Below are 13,640 nucleotides of genomic sequence, written 5' to 3'. Positions count from 1 at the left end.
TACATTTACCCAGTTTTAAGAGCTGCTTATTATTAACTTTCTTTTCTTTACCTTTAGTTCAATAGTTCAAATGGAAGAAAATTGTAGTTTTGTCATTAAATGTATTAAATCTATGCAACACAGAGATTTTATAAAACAAAAAAGGCTAACAAAACATATTATAGCACAAGCATTAACTCAAAGAGTAAAATAAAAGGGTCATATTTCTTAATAAATATGTCAGCACTGCAGTAGCATATAACTGCTTGCATGCTTAAGAAAAGAAAAAAAAAGCACATACACACTGGGCAGTGATTTCATTTTCACAAGATCCACACCAAACAGCCATGTTAAGCTTGCAACACATGTGATGGTATGTCATAATCCATTGGGATCATGTTTATTTCATTTGGGATTAAAATGACATTAAGTGACAACAAGTCAGTCAATTTGAAATGATCAGTCAAAGCAGGGAGGCAACAAAGACGGCCTGAGGGATGTTGGCAGGACGTTGCAGAAATGTTATCGTAGCCTCAGTGAAGCAGGGTGAGGTGAAAAAGCAGGAAAGAGCAGTACTTTACCTGGCAGATTACCCTCATGCTTCTAGTAGGCTTCAAGGAGAAAGAGCAGATAGTTTGAACAGACAGGAGCGAGCAGAGAACGGGCAACACAGCACTCTCACATTCTCTCTTTATACAAATACACCTGTACGCACGCACGCACGCACGCACGCACGCACGCACGCACGCACACGTACGTGCGTACACACACGCACAAGCTTTTAAACAGGGTAATAAAAGAGTGTGGGATTTCCAAACCATTCAGATTGGAAATTCAGTCTAGACAAGCATAATTTTACAAAGATGCAAACAATAGTTTTGGCAGGAAAATGAAACACACAGGCTTTTTGAACCTGTGCAGTGATGGCACACAAACACACAGAACAGACAGGAGGAAGGCACACACCCGAGTGGTGGCCGTAACATCCCACAGACTGGATGTTACAGAAACAGATCTGAAGGACAAATCTGACAACATGAGTGCAGAATTGTTAATGGCGAAAGTACTTGTAGGGGACATACTGGATAAAAAGAAAGTATGTGAGCCAAGAGAGAGAGACTGAGACTCAAAGCCCAGCAGGGTGACAAAGTACTGTAGGAGAGAGACGACAGGTTGTGCTAGAGATGCAACACCAAAGAAAAAACCTATTAAAGACAGAAACTAAAACATGAAGGTACAGTAATAAAAGAAAGAGCACAGGGCGTCAAAGGAACCTAACACTGCTGTAGTATGAAGCAGACAATGGAGATACTGGACAATGAAAATAACATGTAGAAATGCATGTACAGCTACAGGTCTGCTGCTACCTGCAATAATAGGAACACACTCTATACAAAAGGAAGACACACTTCAAACTGCAATGTTTCTGCCATCTATCAGAGTCGGCTCCAAATATGAGCTGGGTGCTGCTCCTAACGTTAAGAGAGCAAAGTCACTAACAAATTTGTTTAAATTAAAACCTTGAAATTGTATGTGGTGTCAACACTCATTTAATTTCAATGATATTGGTACGGACTACAAAACCTCAGATCACTGAAGTTTTGTAGTGTTAAATAAATAAATCTGTAAATGACAAAGTAGCACACAGAAAATAATACAATTGATAAGAAAGCATGAAAATGCTTAGAAATGAGTGAAGAAAGAAAGAAAGAAAGAAAGAAAGAAAGAAAGAAAGAAAGAAAGAAAGAAAGAAAGAAAGAAAGAAAGAAAGAAAGAAAGAAAGAAAGAAAGAAAGAAAGACTCACCAGGGAAACAATATCCAGCAGAAAATCTACCAGCTGACAGAACTCAACCAATAAGAGCTCAGGAGGATCTGCACTCGCAACATGCCGTGTTGCAGTTGCACTGCTGTTCACTGTCCGCCTGCAACAGGGAAACATATCTACTTAAATGTTAGGAACATTTTTTTGCTAAAATGAGAAACATCCTGTCTCTGAGTGAAGCTGAAAAACTAAGAAAGCATTTGTCACTTTTAGACTGGACTGTAGTTCCTTTAGTTTCAGTTAATAAAACACCCTGAAAAAGACTCGTGCTGATCCAAAATGTCACAGTGAGAGTACTATTGAGGATGAGAAAGAGAGATAGAGTCTTTTTTTTGTTGGCTCCCTGTGAAATCCAGAATTGAATTTAAATTGAACTTCCTAACTGGTCCTGAATGACCAGATTTATCTCATCGTATCTTAAAGAGCTCTTTTTAGGCTTTTCTCCTTTTGAACCAGCTTGTAGTTTGAATTTAGGAGACAGAAACCCTCTCTAATTAAAAGATAATGCTTTTTGATAAAGCATATAGTTAGGACTGGAGAGTAGGTGACCCTGAACCGTCTCTTAGTTATGCTGCTATGGGCGCTTACTCCCCCCCCCCCCCCCCCCCCCAAAAAAAAAATAAATGTTTTTTTAAATCTAATATTGCACATCCTCCAGTATTAAGCACCTTGAAACAACAGCTGTTATGGACTGAATTAGCTCCCACTACTGGCTGAAGAGAGCTTTACCACCACAATGAAAACCAAACAAGAATGAAGCATCAAAAGCAAGAGAGCAAATTTAGTTTTTAACAGATTTACACTTTTTGATATCAGCAAGATGTGCCTCAATTGCCTTAATTGTATTTTGTATGTCAACATTTATCTTAATATACAAACCTGCAGCACTCCTCAAACCAGTGAGCAATGTAGTCCCACATGTAGTACGGCTCAAACGAATTAAACAGCAAATTGGCTGTTTTAATCAGTTCTGCCGTCTTCTTGTTCTCCCGCAGTTTACTGAGAAAGAAGTCAAAATTATCATCATGCAGCTCCAGCACAATACAGCATGCCAGTGTTAGAGTAAATGTATTAACTCCGCAAATAAGAATATTCAATAAAAGGTCCAGTACGCTCTGTAGTAAATTCTATTTGTCATTCATTGTCCAGCTTGGAAAAAAAAAAAAAAAAAACGTATACTCACAGGCGGGATCTCACTGACAAAAGTCCTTTCAGCCAAAGTTAACTAATGTGCTCCTGTCACTGTCTTGCCATTAACAGTCTGACCTAATGTATCTGACTGGATGGTTTAAAGTGATTTATGTATTTAATGTACTACTTTTGCTGCGTAAGCTTTATATTGTAAGTCCATATTTCACTATACCAGAGTCCACCGTCACTGTTAAATGAGCTGACAAATAAATGAGGCTTTATTTATCATCCCTCATGTCTCAACAGTAAAGAAGGTCGAGTAGTGGATCAGACAGACCTGCTGAGGTGTGTGTGATCTTTGCTGAAGGGACTCTGGTTTTGGAGGTCCAGCTCTGTTCTGCACTGTGTGTGCAAAGTTCGAAACACCTCGATCAGAACGTCTTCCAGGATAGCAGGCCCTTGGATGACACACAAGCAGAGTGTGTGGACACATTCAAAAATCAGACTATTTATATAACACATAGTGCATATAGGACACTAATTAGACTTCTATTATCTCAACACTAATAAACTGGTTACCAAGCTCTGGTTTGTCCAGTAGACTGATCAGGATGCGAAATGGCTTGAGGTCATGCATGAGGATGCTCTCCTCCTCTCCGCCTCGAGCCTTACCCTGCAAAATCCCCACCATTGCCTGAAAAAATAACCCCACGCATCCACACACACACACACACACACTTTATTACTGCAAGAATCATAAAATATAATTTATATTCATTTGATTTTCATATTTGTTTTTTTTCCATTATGTTTGTCAGAACCAATTTTGTCTTCACAGTGTCGCCCTCTCATTTTTTTCTCTTTCTGTATGTGACGTGTGTGTTTCACGCTTCGTCTGCCACATCACTGGCAAAGCCGTGGAACAGACGGTCCCTGTAGTACTGACCGTATCCCTACGGAGGGAGCTCTGATTAACTATCTGAGCAGATGGCGAAGGAGGAAATATAAATGTATATGTATGTATATGTATGTATATATATAAAAAAAAGAGACAAAAAAATAAATTAAAAAAATTAAATAAAATATAAAAATAAAACTGCTGCTGGCTGCTCTCTGTGCCCACTGTGAGCACATCACTGAGTTGTTTTTAGCATGGCAGGGCAGATTACACAAGAACTGAGCTGTCTTCAAAGTGCTGGCTGCTGGGAATAGTAGCAGGACATACAGTATCTGCACAGCTAGGGAGAGGTGTGGGATAAGGATAAAGGGGGTTGAAAAAACTGTGTAGCACACAAAAAACAACAACAAAAGATTTTCCCCCCCACCATACTGCAGACATGTCTAGTCTCAAGAGACATTGTTTGGGGAATATTTCGAAAATCAGTTTTACACAAAAAACAATTTTTCCATTGGTGACCTGATTATGCAGTCAGCCTGAAAGCTCACCTGGACCAGCATGTCCTTAGAGAAGGTGTTGAAGTAGTGGCTAGCGTGCTCCTCCGGGTTGCTCTGTCGAGTGCTACGGGGGCCTATTATCACCCCATTGTTGTCAAAGCCTTTAAAGAAAAAAGTCGTATACTTAGATTCACATTAACATTCAGAAAAAATTCTATAACACTCAAGCACAGGAAAAGGTGTAAACCCTTTGTTAAAAGAGGAACAAATAGAGGTTGAGTCTCTCGCTGAGATAAACCTGTGTGTTTTATAGCTTCTTTTACAGTTAGTGGCTGCTCAAGCATTAGTAATATTTCAGCCTCAAATGCAGATCAAGATTTACTAAGTGTGACTAGATTAGACTGGGTCAATCTCCAAAATGACTGAATAATAAAACCAAAACAACATAGGTGCTGCTGACTGAATACTAATCACACTCTCCTGTTTACCTCAACATAAGACTCAGCCTGATTTGTTCCTTCATCATTTCTGTCATTCAGAAATGTTTGTATTTAATGCATTTAACATTGTAAGCTTGCACAGTGCTTTACTTAAAAAGAGTGGGCAGATTCACTTAGTGTCGCCTTTTAATCATGCTGATACTTACCAGTGTGTTTGCCCGCAGTAAGTTGCAAACAAGAAAAAATAAAGTAAGACAACAGCCAAAGCAGATACAAGCTTAATGTATTTTGTTAAAAACAGCAGAAACATAGTGTGCACACAGAAGGAGAGTGTGTTTAAAGCTTTGTGTCTCAGGATTCCTGCCACGGTCTGTGAAACTTGTCTGTTAGTCCTCTTGTATTTACATGAAAGTGGATTTAAGGCTAAGAGTAAATAGTAAAAGTAACCAATTCTTAAGAACCACGCACTTTGACAAATACAGGAAAATCTGGAAAATATCCCCTTATTTCTACAATATTCCACAACTGACATGATGAGTACAAACAGTGATGCATCCGAGTGTCAGTACTGTGTCTGAGCATGGATTTCGCACCCAGGAGCCAGGCGTAGAGTCTGCGGTTGAGGGACATGTCTCTTCTCAAAACCACATGCAAAGCTGCTGACAGGATCCGGATCATGTCAGGGCGAGTTGCCTGAACACAACACACAAGAGACCACAATATTTGTCATTGTGTATTTGTCCTTTTTGCACAGATTATATGGTTTTACACACAAACACAAAGACAATCAAGGCCATCCTAGCCCTGCCAGATCCAGAAATGTTTTTGAGGTGAAGAATTTAACAAGCAGCCAGCAACAGTCACCAAGCTAGCTGCCTAAACAGCCTCCTTGTGATCAGATACACACACACGCATGCATGTGCAGATGCACAGAAAGACCCAAAGAAACACCTTTAGATTTGAAACAACAAAAAACAAGAACAATAATACTAATGTTACAACGGATATCTTATTATGAGAAGTCCATAGATACTTCAGTCTAAAGCAGACTCAGGGAAACACTGTTATCATACTGCACAGACCACGCTACTTCCCCCTACCTGGCTCATATGAAAGGGGAAGCAGAAGAGGATCAGGTCCAGAGTGCTCCTCTGTACTAAAACACTGGAGTCCTGGACTGACGTACTGACTGCTTCCACCTGGCAAGAACAGAAACAGAATATTATCCAGCCAGCCCAATCCACTCTAAGCTGTAGTGCATTTTTTTAACTAGTGCTCTCACTGAAAGGGTCAAGACCTATATTTTTAATTGAAGGACATGCAATGCTGTCATGAGGAATTATCTGCCACGTACCATGAGCTCGATGTCACTACCCATGACATAAAGCTGGTCCTCCATGGAGAGCTTACGGTTGAGGTGCAGAAGTACAAAGGATACCCCGGGGAGACGCACAGAGGGGCTGGTCAGGATGCTGCCCCACAAGGCACTGTAGAAAGCCGACTGTTCCACGGCTGCAGCCACCTTTTCCAACAGGGTGTTGGTTCTACAGGAAGCACAGATGGGTCACAGGGACCAGCCTTAGTAAGCACATACCAACCTTTACCTCTAACTGGCCTGGCGCTAGAAATGATACAGTCCACAATGCACAGCTGGTACTAAGAAGTAAAAGTCTTTGTCTACATGAGCATCTAAAAATCCCAAAGTAAAGGGGGTTTATATGAGATCCACCACAACCAGGAATCTGAGAACTCCAGAACGCAAGTGTTCACATTCTCACACTACACCTTAATTATCATATTGCCAATCAAGAAATAAGATATATGTATTACTAATGCAACTATATACATAGTAGTATTGATAATGTTATTGCTATTTTTCCAACAAGATTTAACTGAGAAACAATCCAAGTTAAATAACAAACCATCATAATTTATTAGTCATTACCGAGTCTTCTCTGAAGAGAGCATTCACTGAGACACAGCAGATAACACGGCCCAATAGTGGTGTAACGTCTACTGAACTAACAAGAAGGCAGTATGTTTGTGTTTCACTTCAGTTTTGTTTCAGTTAGTTTCAAATGTTACGGCTTGCATCGTTCAGTTTAGCTTTCATTGTTATTACATTGTTAAGTACTCTGAAAAAAATATTTCTTTAGAGTAGCTGAAAACAGCCTCATTGTTAGATTTTAGTCTTTTTAATTATTCTAAAATAGCTGGTATGTATCAGGGGCAAGATACATGAAGTTCTGAATAAATATTAAAGTGCCAACACAACACTGTGGAAATAATTTATAATCATGTAGACAAATATGAATTGTAAGAGCCACATTAAGATGCATATCTTATTTTTTGCTTTACAAAACTTTTTAATAAACTATATGCATAAATATATCCACCATAGCCTACTGATAAATCTGTGAAATCTGTTTTCACAGATTTAACCATAATAACAAAGAATGAAGATATGTTAAAGTTATGACTACAGTAAATTTTGTTTATTTTGAAAGCTTTTTTTATTTTATTTCAGGTAACCAAAACATTTAAAAAAATTATTTTTTTGTTTAATTTTAGGTAAAATATAATTTAACTATAATAACCTTGCACACAAGGTTTATAAGACATAAGTTAGTTCTTAGGTTATAATGCAACATGAAAGTCCTTTGAATGAGAAAGAAAATACTGAAACAACAACAAAAATAAACACATAAAACAACCTCCTTTTAAAAGTAATTTGACAGAAGCAAAATCTGTTCAGAAAGGAATCACAATGATAATGTATATACAATTACTATACAATTACAGGCTGAAAAGACAGCCAACATTCAGATATGCCATAAATAGGCACATTTATATTCACAAATATTAATTCCATACGGTATTACTAACTGAGACACTGTAACAAAATGGCACCACCGTTTGCATTAGAAACACCTATGCGTTTCCTACTAGAGCATGCTGAAAGTCTACTATATATACTGTAGGCCAGTAGTACCATCATAGTTTAACTGGAACTGGAGCGCCCCCTAGGGTTTACTTTGCACAGGATGAATACATTTCTGACTACCTGGCCTATCATTTGCCAATAAATGCTAAGATAGTCTTTTGATTTGATTGAACAAATGAAAAGAATAGATGCCTACTTTCAGTTTTCAGGACAATCTTAGACTGTTTCAGTGATCATTATGAGACATGAAAATACATCGGTCTAAAGTCCACACCAAGTCTCAGGCTATCCTCTGTTAGTAATAGTGATGTTGCAATGACTCACATACCTCATTTATCATTCATATGATCTATTATCACTTCCTTTCCACATTAGGCAATAAAATGCATTCTTGTAATGGGCTATCACAGCAATTTAACTCTTTAAAGCCCACTGTATCGTATTTGATATGTGTGTCTTTGAGAGTTTTTGAGACTTCTATAGCATCAGCGTGACTTTTTTGTACCCTAAAAAAAATGACATAATTTGCATGACACATTTTAATGACTAAATTGCAAAAATATGCCTTGTGTAGCAAATGTTACACAAATTAAAACTCATATACAGTGGGGCAAAAAAGTATTTAGTCAGCCACTGATTGTGCAAGTTCCCCCACTTAAAATGATGACAGAGGTCAGTAATTTGCACCAGAGGTACACTTCAACTGTGAGAGACAGAATGTGAAAAAAAAATCCATGAATCCACATGGTAGGATTTGTAAAGAATTTATTCGTAAATCAGGGTGGAAAATAAGTATTTGGTCAATAACAAAAATACAACTCAATACTTTGTAACATAACCTTTGTTGGCAATAACAGAGGTCAAACGTTTACTATAGGTCTTTACCAGGTTTGCACACACAGTAGCTGGTATTTTGGCCCATTCCTCCATGCAGATCTTCTCGAGAGCAGTGATGTTTTGGGGCTGTCGCCGAGCAACACGGACTTTCAACTCCCGCCACAGATTTTCTATGGGGTTGAGGTCTGGAGACTGGCTAGGCCACTCCAGGACTTTCAAATGCTTCTTACGGAGCCACTCCTTTGTTGCCCGGGCGGTGTGTTTTGGATCATTGTCATGTTGGAAGACCCAGCCTCGTTTCATCTTCAAAGTTCTCACTGATGGAAGGAGGTTTTGGCTCAAAATCTCACGATACATGGCCCCATTCATTCTGTCCTTAACACGGATCAGTCGTCCTGTCCCCTTGGCAGAAAAACAGCCCCATAGCATGATGTTTCCACCCCCATGCTTCACAGTAGGTATGGTGTTCTTGGGATGCAACTCAGTATTCTTCTTCCTCCAAACACGACGAGTTGAGTTTATACCAAAAAGTTCTACTTTGGTTTCATCTGACCACATGACATTCTCCCAATCCTCTGCTGTATCATCCATGTGCTCTCTGGCAAACTTCAGACGGGCCTGGACATGCACTGGCTTCAGCAGCGGAACACGTCTGGCACTGCGGGATTTGATTCCCTGCCGTTGTAGTGTGTTACTGATGGTGACCTTTGTTACTTTGGTCCCAGCTCTCTGCAGGTCATTCACCAGGTCCCCCCGTGTGGTTCTGGGATCTTTGCTCACCGTTCTCATGATCATTTTGACCCCACGGGATGAGATCTTGCGTGGAGCCCCAGATCGAGGGAGATTATCAGTGGTCTTGTATGTCTTCCATTTTCTGATGATTGCTCCCACAGTTGATTTTTTCACACCAAGCTGCTTGCCTATTGTAGATTCACTCTTCCCAGTCTGGTGCAGGTCTACAATACTTTTCCTGGTGTCCTTCGAAAGCTCTTTGGTCTTGGCCATGGCGGAGTTTGGATTCTGACTGTTTGAGGCTGTGGACAGGTGTCTTTTATACAGATGATGAGTTCAAACAGGTGCCATTCATACAGGTAACGAGTGGGGGACAGAAAAGCTTCTTACAGAAGACGTTACAGGTCTGTGAGAGCCAGAGATTTTCCTTGTTTGAGGTGACCAAATACTTATTTTCCACCCTAATTTACGAATAAATTCTTTACAAATCCTACCATGTGGATTCATGGATTTTTTTTTCACATTCTGTCTCTCACAGTTGAAGTGTACCTCTGGTGCAAATTACTGACCTCTGTCATCATTTTAAGTGGGGGAACTTGCACAATCGGTGGCTGACTAAATACTTTTTTGCTCCACTGTATATGCAGATTGAAATTTAACATATTTTCATATAGTTTGTCTAAAAGGTTCAACAAACACTCCATTATCAAAAAATTTAAGATTTCTGGCAGTTATTTCATGGTTTAGTTAAGGGCTACTGTGCACGTCACCATCATTCCAAGTGTTACTTTTTGTGTTCCTATTCTCACCTGTCATAGTACTCAGAGCCCTCCTCCAGACCAGGTAGGACCCCAGTCAATAGTCCCTGCAGGCCTGGCTTCAGGGTCTTTCCCAGGGGCAGGTAGTAGGTCTCATACAGCCCCAGTAGAACAGGCTTCACTGACATAGCAGCATTGGAAAGTAAAGGGAAAAGCCCAGCACTGTGGAGGGAAACGGCAGATGTTTATTGCTACCCACCTAAAAACCTTGTGACTATCTTGCTTTTTGAGATCTGACAGTGCAGTATTACCTATAAAGAAAAAGGTCTTTGGCCAGCCTCTTAGGTCCTATGATCTTGAAGATGACTTCATAGGTCTCCAAGGCCTTGCGGTGGACCCCGCTAGGTAGGGCAGGGTGGAGGCATTGGGCCAACCGTTTGCCTATTGTCAGCTTCTTAGGAACCACTTGGTATTTTGCATTATTCTGCAGAACCTGAGACAGGATTTGAAAACTGACAGCTGGAAGGCTTTTCCGTACAAATCATAGAACCAAAACAAGTGAAACTAAGGCCATTGTACAGACCTGTCTGCATTACTGTTACTTATACAGATGCAGTTAGGCAACAAAGCAATCTTTAGAAGAAGCTGAGCCTATAGAACTCTTACCTTATTGAGTTTGCCCAGTGCAGAGATGAGGTCTGCCCACTCACTGGAGTACTCAAAGTTCTTGAGGGCCTTGTCCACTGCTGCGCCATAATTCCTGTACTTGGAGTCACCGAGCAGCTCCAGTTCCTCTGCATTCATTCTCCTGGATGGTAATGTTATGCTAATGTAAAACACCAGCCACACATATGTACATCACACCTGCAATAAAAGAAAGACAACACGAATGGTGATATTAAGCCAAAGTGTTATCCTCTGCGTGCCTTATCATGAAACAAGAAGCCTGAGCCTGCAGTATCAATTAAATGTTCAGATAGCTCCAGAGTGGAGCTGGAGCCATTTTATCGAATCAGTCTGACATGAGTAGCCATTATCGTATTTACTCTTAGGAATGAAACACGGCAGCAGACACGGTGACCTTCCCACAAACATCTGCAGAGTTTAGAGAAGGAGATGACGCTGCTGCTGTGAGTCCTACAAGGCAATAGTTCAAGAAATCCTATTGTCTAAAAGGAATGGGGTTCCAATAAGCAGATTCCTGAGGCTGGTTAACAGGAGAGGGATGAGTCTGACTAGAAATTTATGAGTAACGGCCTAACCGTGAAATGGCCTTTTGTTTACACACAAGCAGCTGTCAGGTCTGCTCCCTGTGTTACAAAGCACTATACAGGCTGACAAACCACCATTAAATCCATAAATACTGTTAGACTGGGGAAAATTCCCTTCTCTTTATATGGCATTTTATACATAAAAATTCCTAAAAACCCTAATAACATTCAAAATGCATCGCAACATTAATAAGCGCATCCCCTCTTTCTTAGAATACACCAAAGCTGCTGATCACACTCTACTTAAATTTGGATATGAATGCATCTGACGCACACATTCATCATATAACTAATCTGAATAGTTTGGAAAAAATGTAAAACAACAATGTCGTCAGTATACACATTTATACATATGCTGACAAAGCTGTATACACTAATAACACTGCAATATGCCAATACCTGCGCAATAATACTCATCTTCTGAGTGACATCCTGTGTTTTTTCCTCTGAAATTTGTAGTGTAGCAGCTAAAAGTGACAAGTGGAATCAGTGGGAGAAACTGATGTTAGACAAGTCACATATTACATGTGTACTATATGGCTATCTGCACTTGTTTATTTACATCTATAGTGGGTTTAAAGCCACAGACTTTTTCTAGACCAGGCCCTCTTGTCTTGTTAGAGGAGGGATCGTGACACAAGTAGCAATATAGGCGTATCGGTGAGCCTTCCTCCACAATGCGGTCATTACTAATTAATGTTATTAATCACACCTGTGTTTCTTCTGACGTCACGTCAAAATGCCCTCCGTAAAAAACCGAACCAAGTATAGCCGTTTTTCTCCACCTAGGAGAAGCAAACTTTCACTTGGGCTGAGGTGGCTGTGTAGTTTAAATTTCAGGGAAATGTAAAGTTACGATAAGGAGCTAGCTCTGAAACCTGGCAGCTGTGCTCTCAGACTTCAGTACAGCTTTCAGCAATGAAAACAACAACAACACCCCCACAGTGGAGCAGTACCTCTCTCCTGTGCGATGGTTGCTGCTACCAAAGTATGACAACGTAATGCTACCTGAATAACTACCCTTTTACACACGGAATATTCCCGAAACATTATAACTAACCCCAGTACCGTTACTGCCTGTTACAGTAACATTCCTGCTTGCAGCCACAACGTCATTAGCCAGGTGAGGTTATTTCAGCCAGCGCAGGTCGTGTGACACTTTATAACGTTGAAATTGAAGAACACATAAGAAGCTTACCTTTGTAGGGCACTGACAAACGACTGTCATTCATTCGTGTATCCCGTTAAACGAGGAAAACCCAGCTGACAGCATCAATAATGAGTCGAAAGCTAGCTAATGTTGGTAGCAGGTTGTTTTAAATGATGGGCCCGGCTACTGTATCAGCCGTTCATGCGAACAACAAATCAGACCCGTTGACAAGATGGCTTTGGAAGCAGACAATAGGTAATTATATTCTACATATTCTTTTTTTTCTCTTAGGGTTGCTGTGTGAATATAACAGCGGCGAGCGCATCGGTGAGCTCCCAGAGCCACAGATACAAAGCTAAACGACTGACAGTTCCCAGACTGCACTGCAGATTAGCTGTACGTCCAACCCAGGGCGTCCAACTGCTCTTCCGCATGGACATCTTCCGCCTCTCGGCTCTGTGGAGTCACCAGCCGTCACGACGAAAAATCCAGGAAGTATGCAAGCTTTGTTTTCAAATTAAAAGCTTAGTATTGTATCATTTGAACAAAGTATATGGCATTTGTGCATGTAGAGTACACACAATTTACGTTGACTTCCAAACAGCTCCTTAGAGCACATTTTCTCCCTCTAATAACTGTACACAAACATTTCCACTAGTGCAAGTTTAAAAATGGAGGGAAAATATTTATAATTCACACTATACCATGTCTCCAAATTTAGATTTTGCTCATTAATTCATATTGATACAATGAATTGGGCAGTGGCAGTGTTGCGTGAATAGAAAGATAAGAAATGTAAAATAAATAAAAATAGAAATAATAAAAGTTTCATTTCAATTAAATGAAATACAAAGTTTGGTGAAGAAGAGTACAGGCAGGGTAGAGTGGGTTCAGGTGAGTGTCAGAGGTGATTTGTGACAGAGCTGGAGGCACTAAAGCTGAAAATACTAGGATTTTCCTTGGGAGAGTGACCAGGATGGACAAGATTAGAAATGAGTACAGTTTGGGGTAATAGAATAGAATAGAATAATCCTTTAATTGTCCCACAAGGGGAAATTTGGTTGTAACAGCAGCAGAATAAAAGCATATATACAAACAGAACAGGACGCAGAACAGAAACATACATAGTAAGTATACTGCACAAAGGCTGCTGAAGATGGAACGTCTAGGCAGGAAGAAA

General features: G+C 40.0%; 1 protein-coding gene across 2 annotated transcripts in view; it reads right to left on the bottom strand.

The window, feature by feature from the left end:
* The window catches only part of dop1a (DOP1 leucine zipper like protein A), a 31,029-nt gene extending 18,137 nt beyond the window's left edge, over positions 1 to 12,892 (bottom strand). Inside the window, exons 1-13 of one of the 2 annotated variants that reach the window (XM_080896095.1) lie at positions 12,509 to 12,892; positions 10,706 to 10,903; positions 10,351 to 10,532; positions 10,091 to 10,261; positions 6,123 to 6,312; positions 5,869 to 5,967; positions 5,362 to 5,461; positions 4,380 to 4,489; positions 3,513 to 3,627; positions 3,271 to 3,391; positions 2,682 to 2,801; positions 1,785 to 1,902; positions 561 to 590 (exon numbers count right to left, since the gene is read on the bottom strand). In XM_080896095.1, coding sequence (XP_080752221.1) covers positions 561 to 590; positions 1,785 to 1,902; positions 2,682 to 2,801; positions 3,271 to 3,391; positions 3,513 to 3,627; positions 4,380 to 4,489; positions 5,362 to 5,461; positions 5,869 to 5,967; positions 6,123 to 6,312; positions 10,091 to 10,261; positions 10,351 to 10,532; positions 10,706 to 10,843 — 1,494 coding nt within the window. In that variant the 5' untranslated portion in view covers positions 10,844 to 10,903; positions 12,509 to 12,892. The remainder of the gene's footprint in view (positions 1 to 560; positions 591 to 1,784; positions 1,903 to 2,681; positions 2,802 to 3,270; positions 3,392 to 3,512; positions 3,628 to 4,379; positions 4,490 to 5,361; positions 5,462 to 5,868; positions 5,968 to 6,122; positions 6,313 to 10,090; positions 10,262 to 10,350; positions 10,533 to 10,705; positions 10,904 to 12,508) is intronic. The other variant, XM_080896096.1, reaches the window with a different exon arrangement.
* Positions 12,893 to 13,640: the final 748 nt, after the last annotated feature.

This window comes from Rhamphochromis sp. 'chilingali' (assembly GCF_963969265.1).
Source record: "Rhamphochromis sp. 'chilingali' genome assembly, chromosome: 11".
In the NCBI taxonomy this organism is placed as follows: domain Eukaryota; kingdom Metazoa; phylum Chordata; class Actinopteri; order Cichliformes; family Cichlidae; genus Rhamphochromis; species Rhamphochromis sp. 'chilingali'.
Note: the sequence above shows the minus strand (reverse complement) of the source record. Positions and strands in the feature narration are given on the sequence as shown.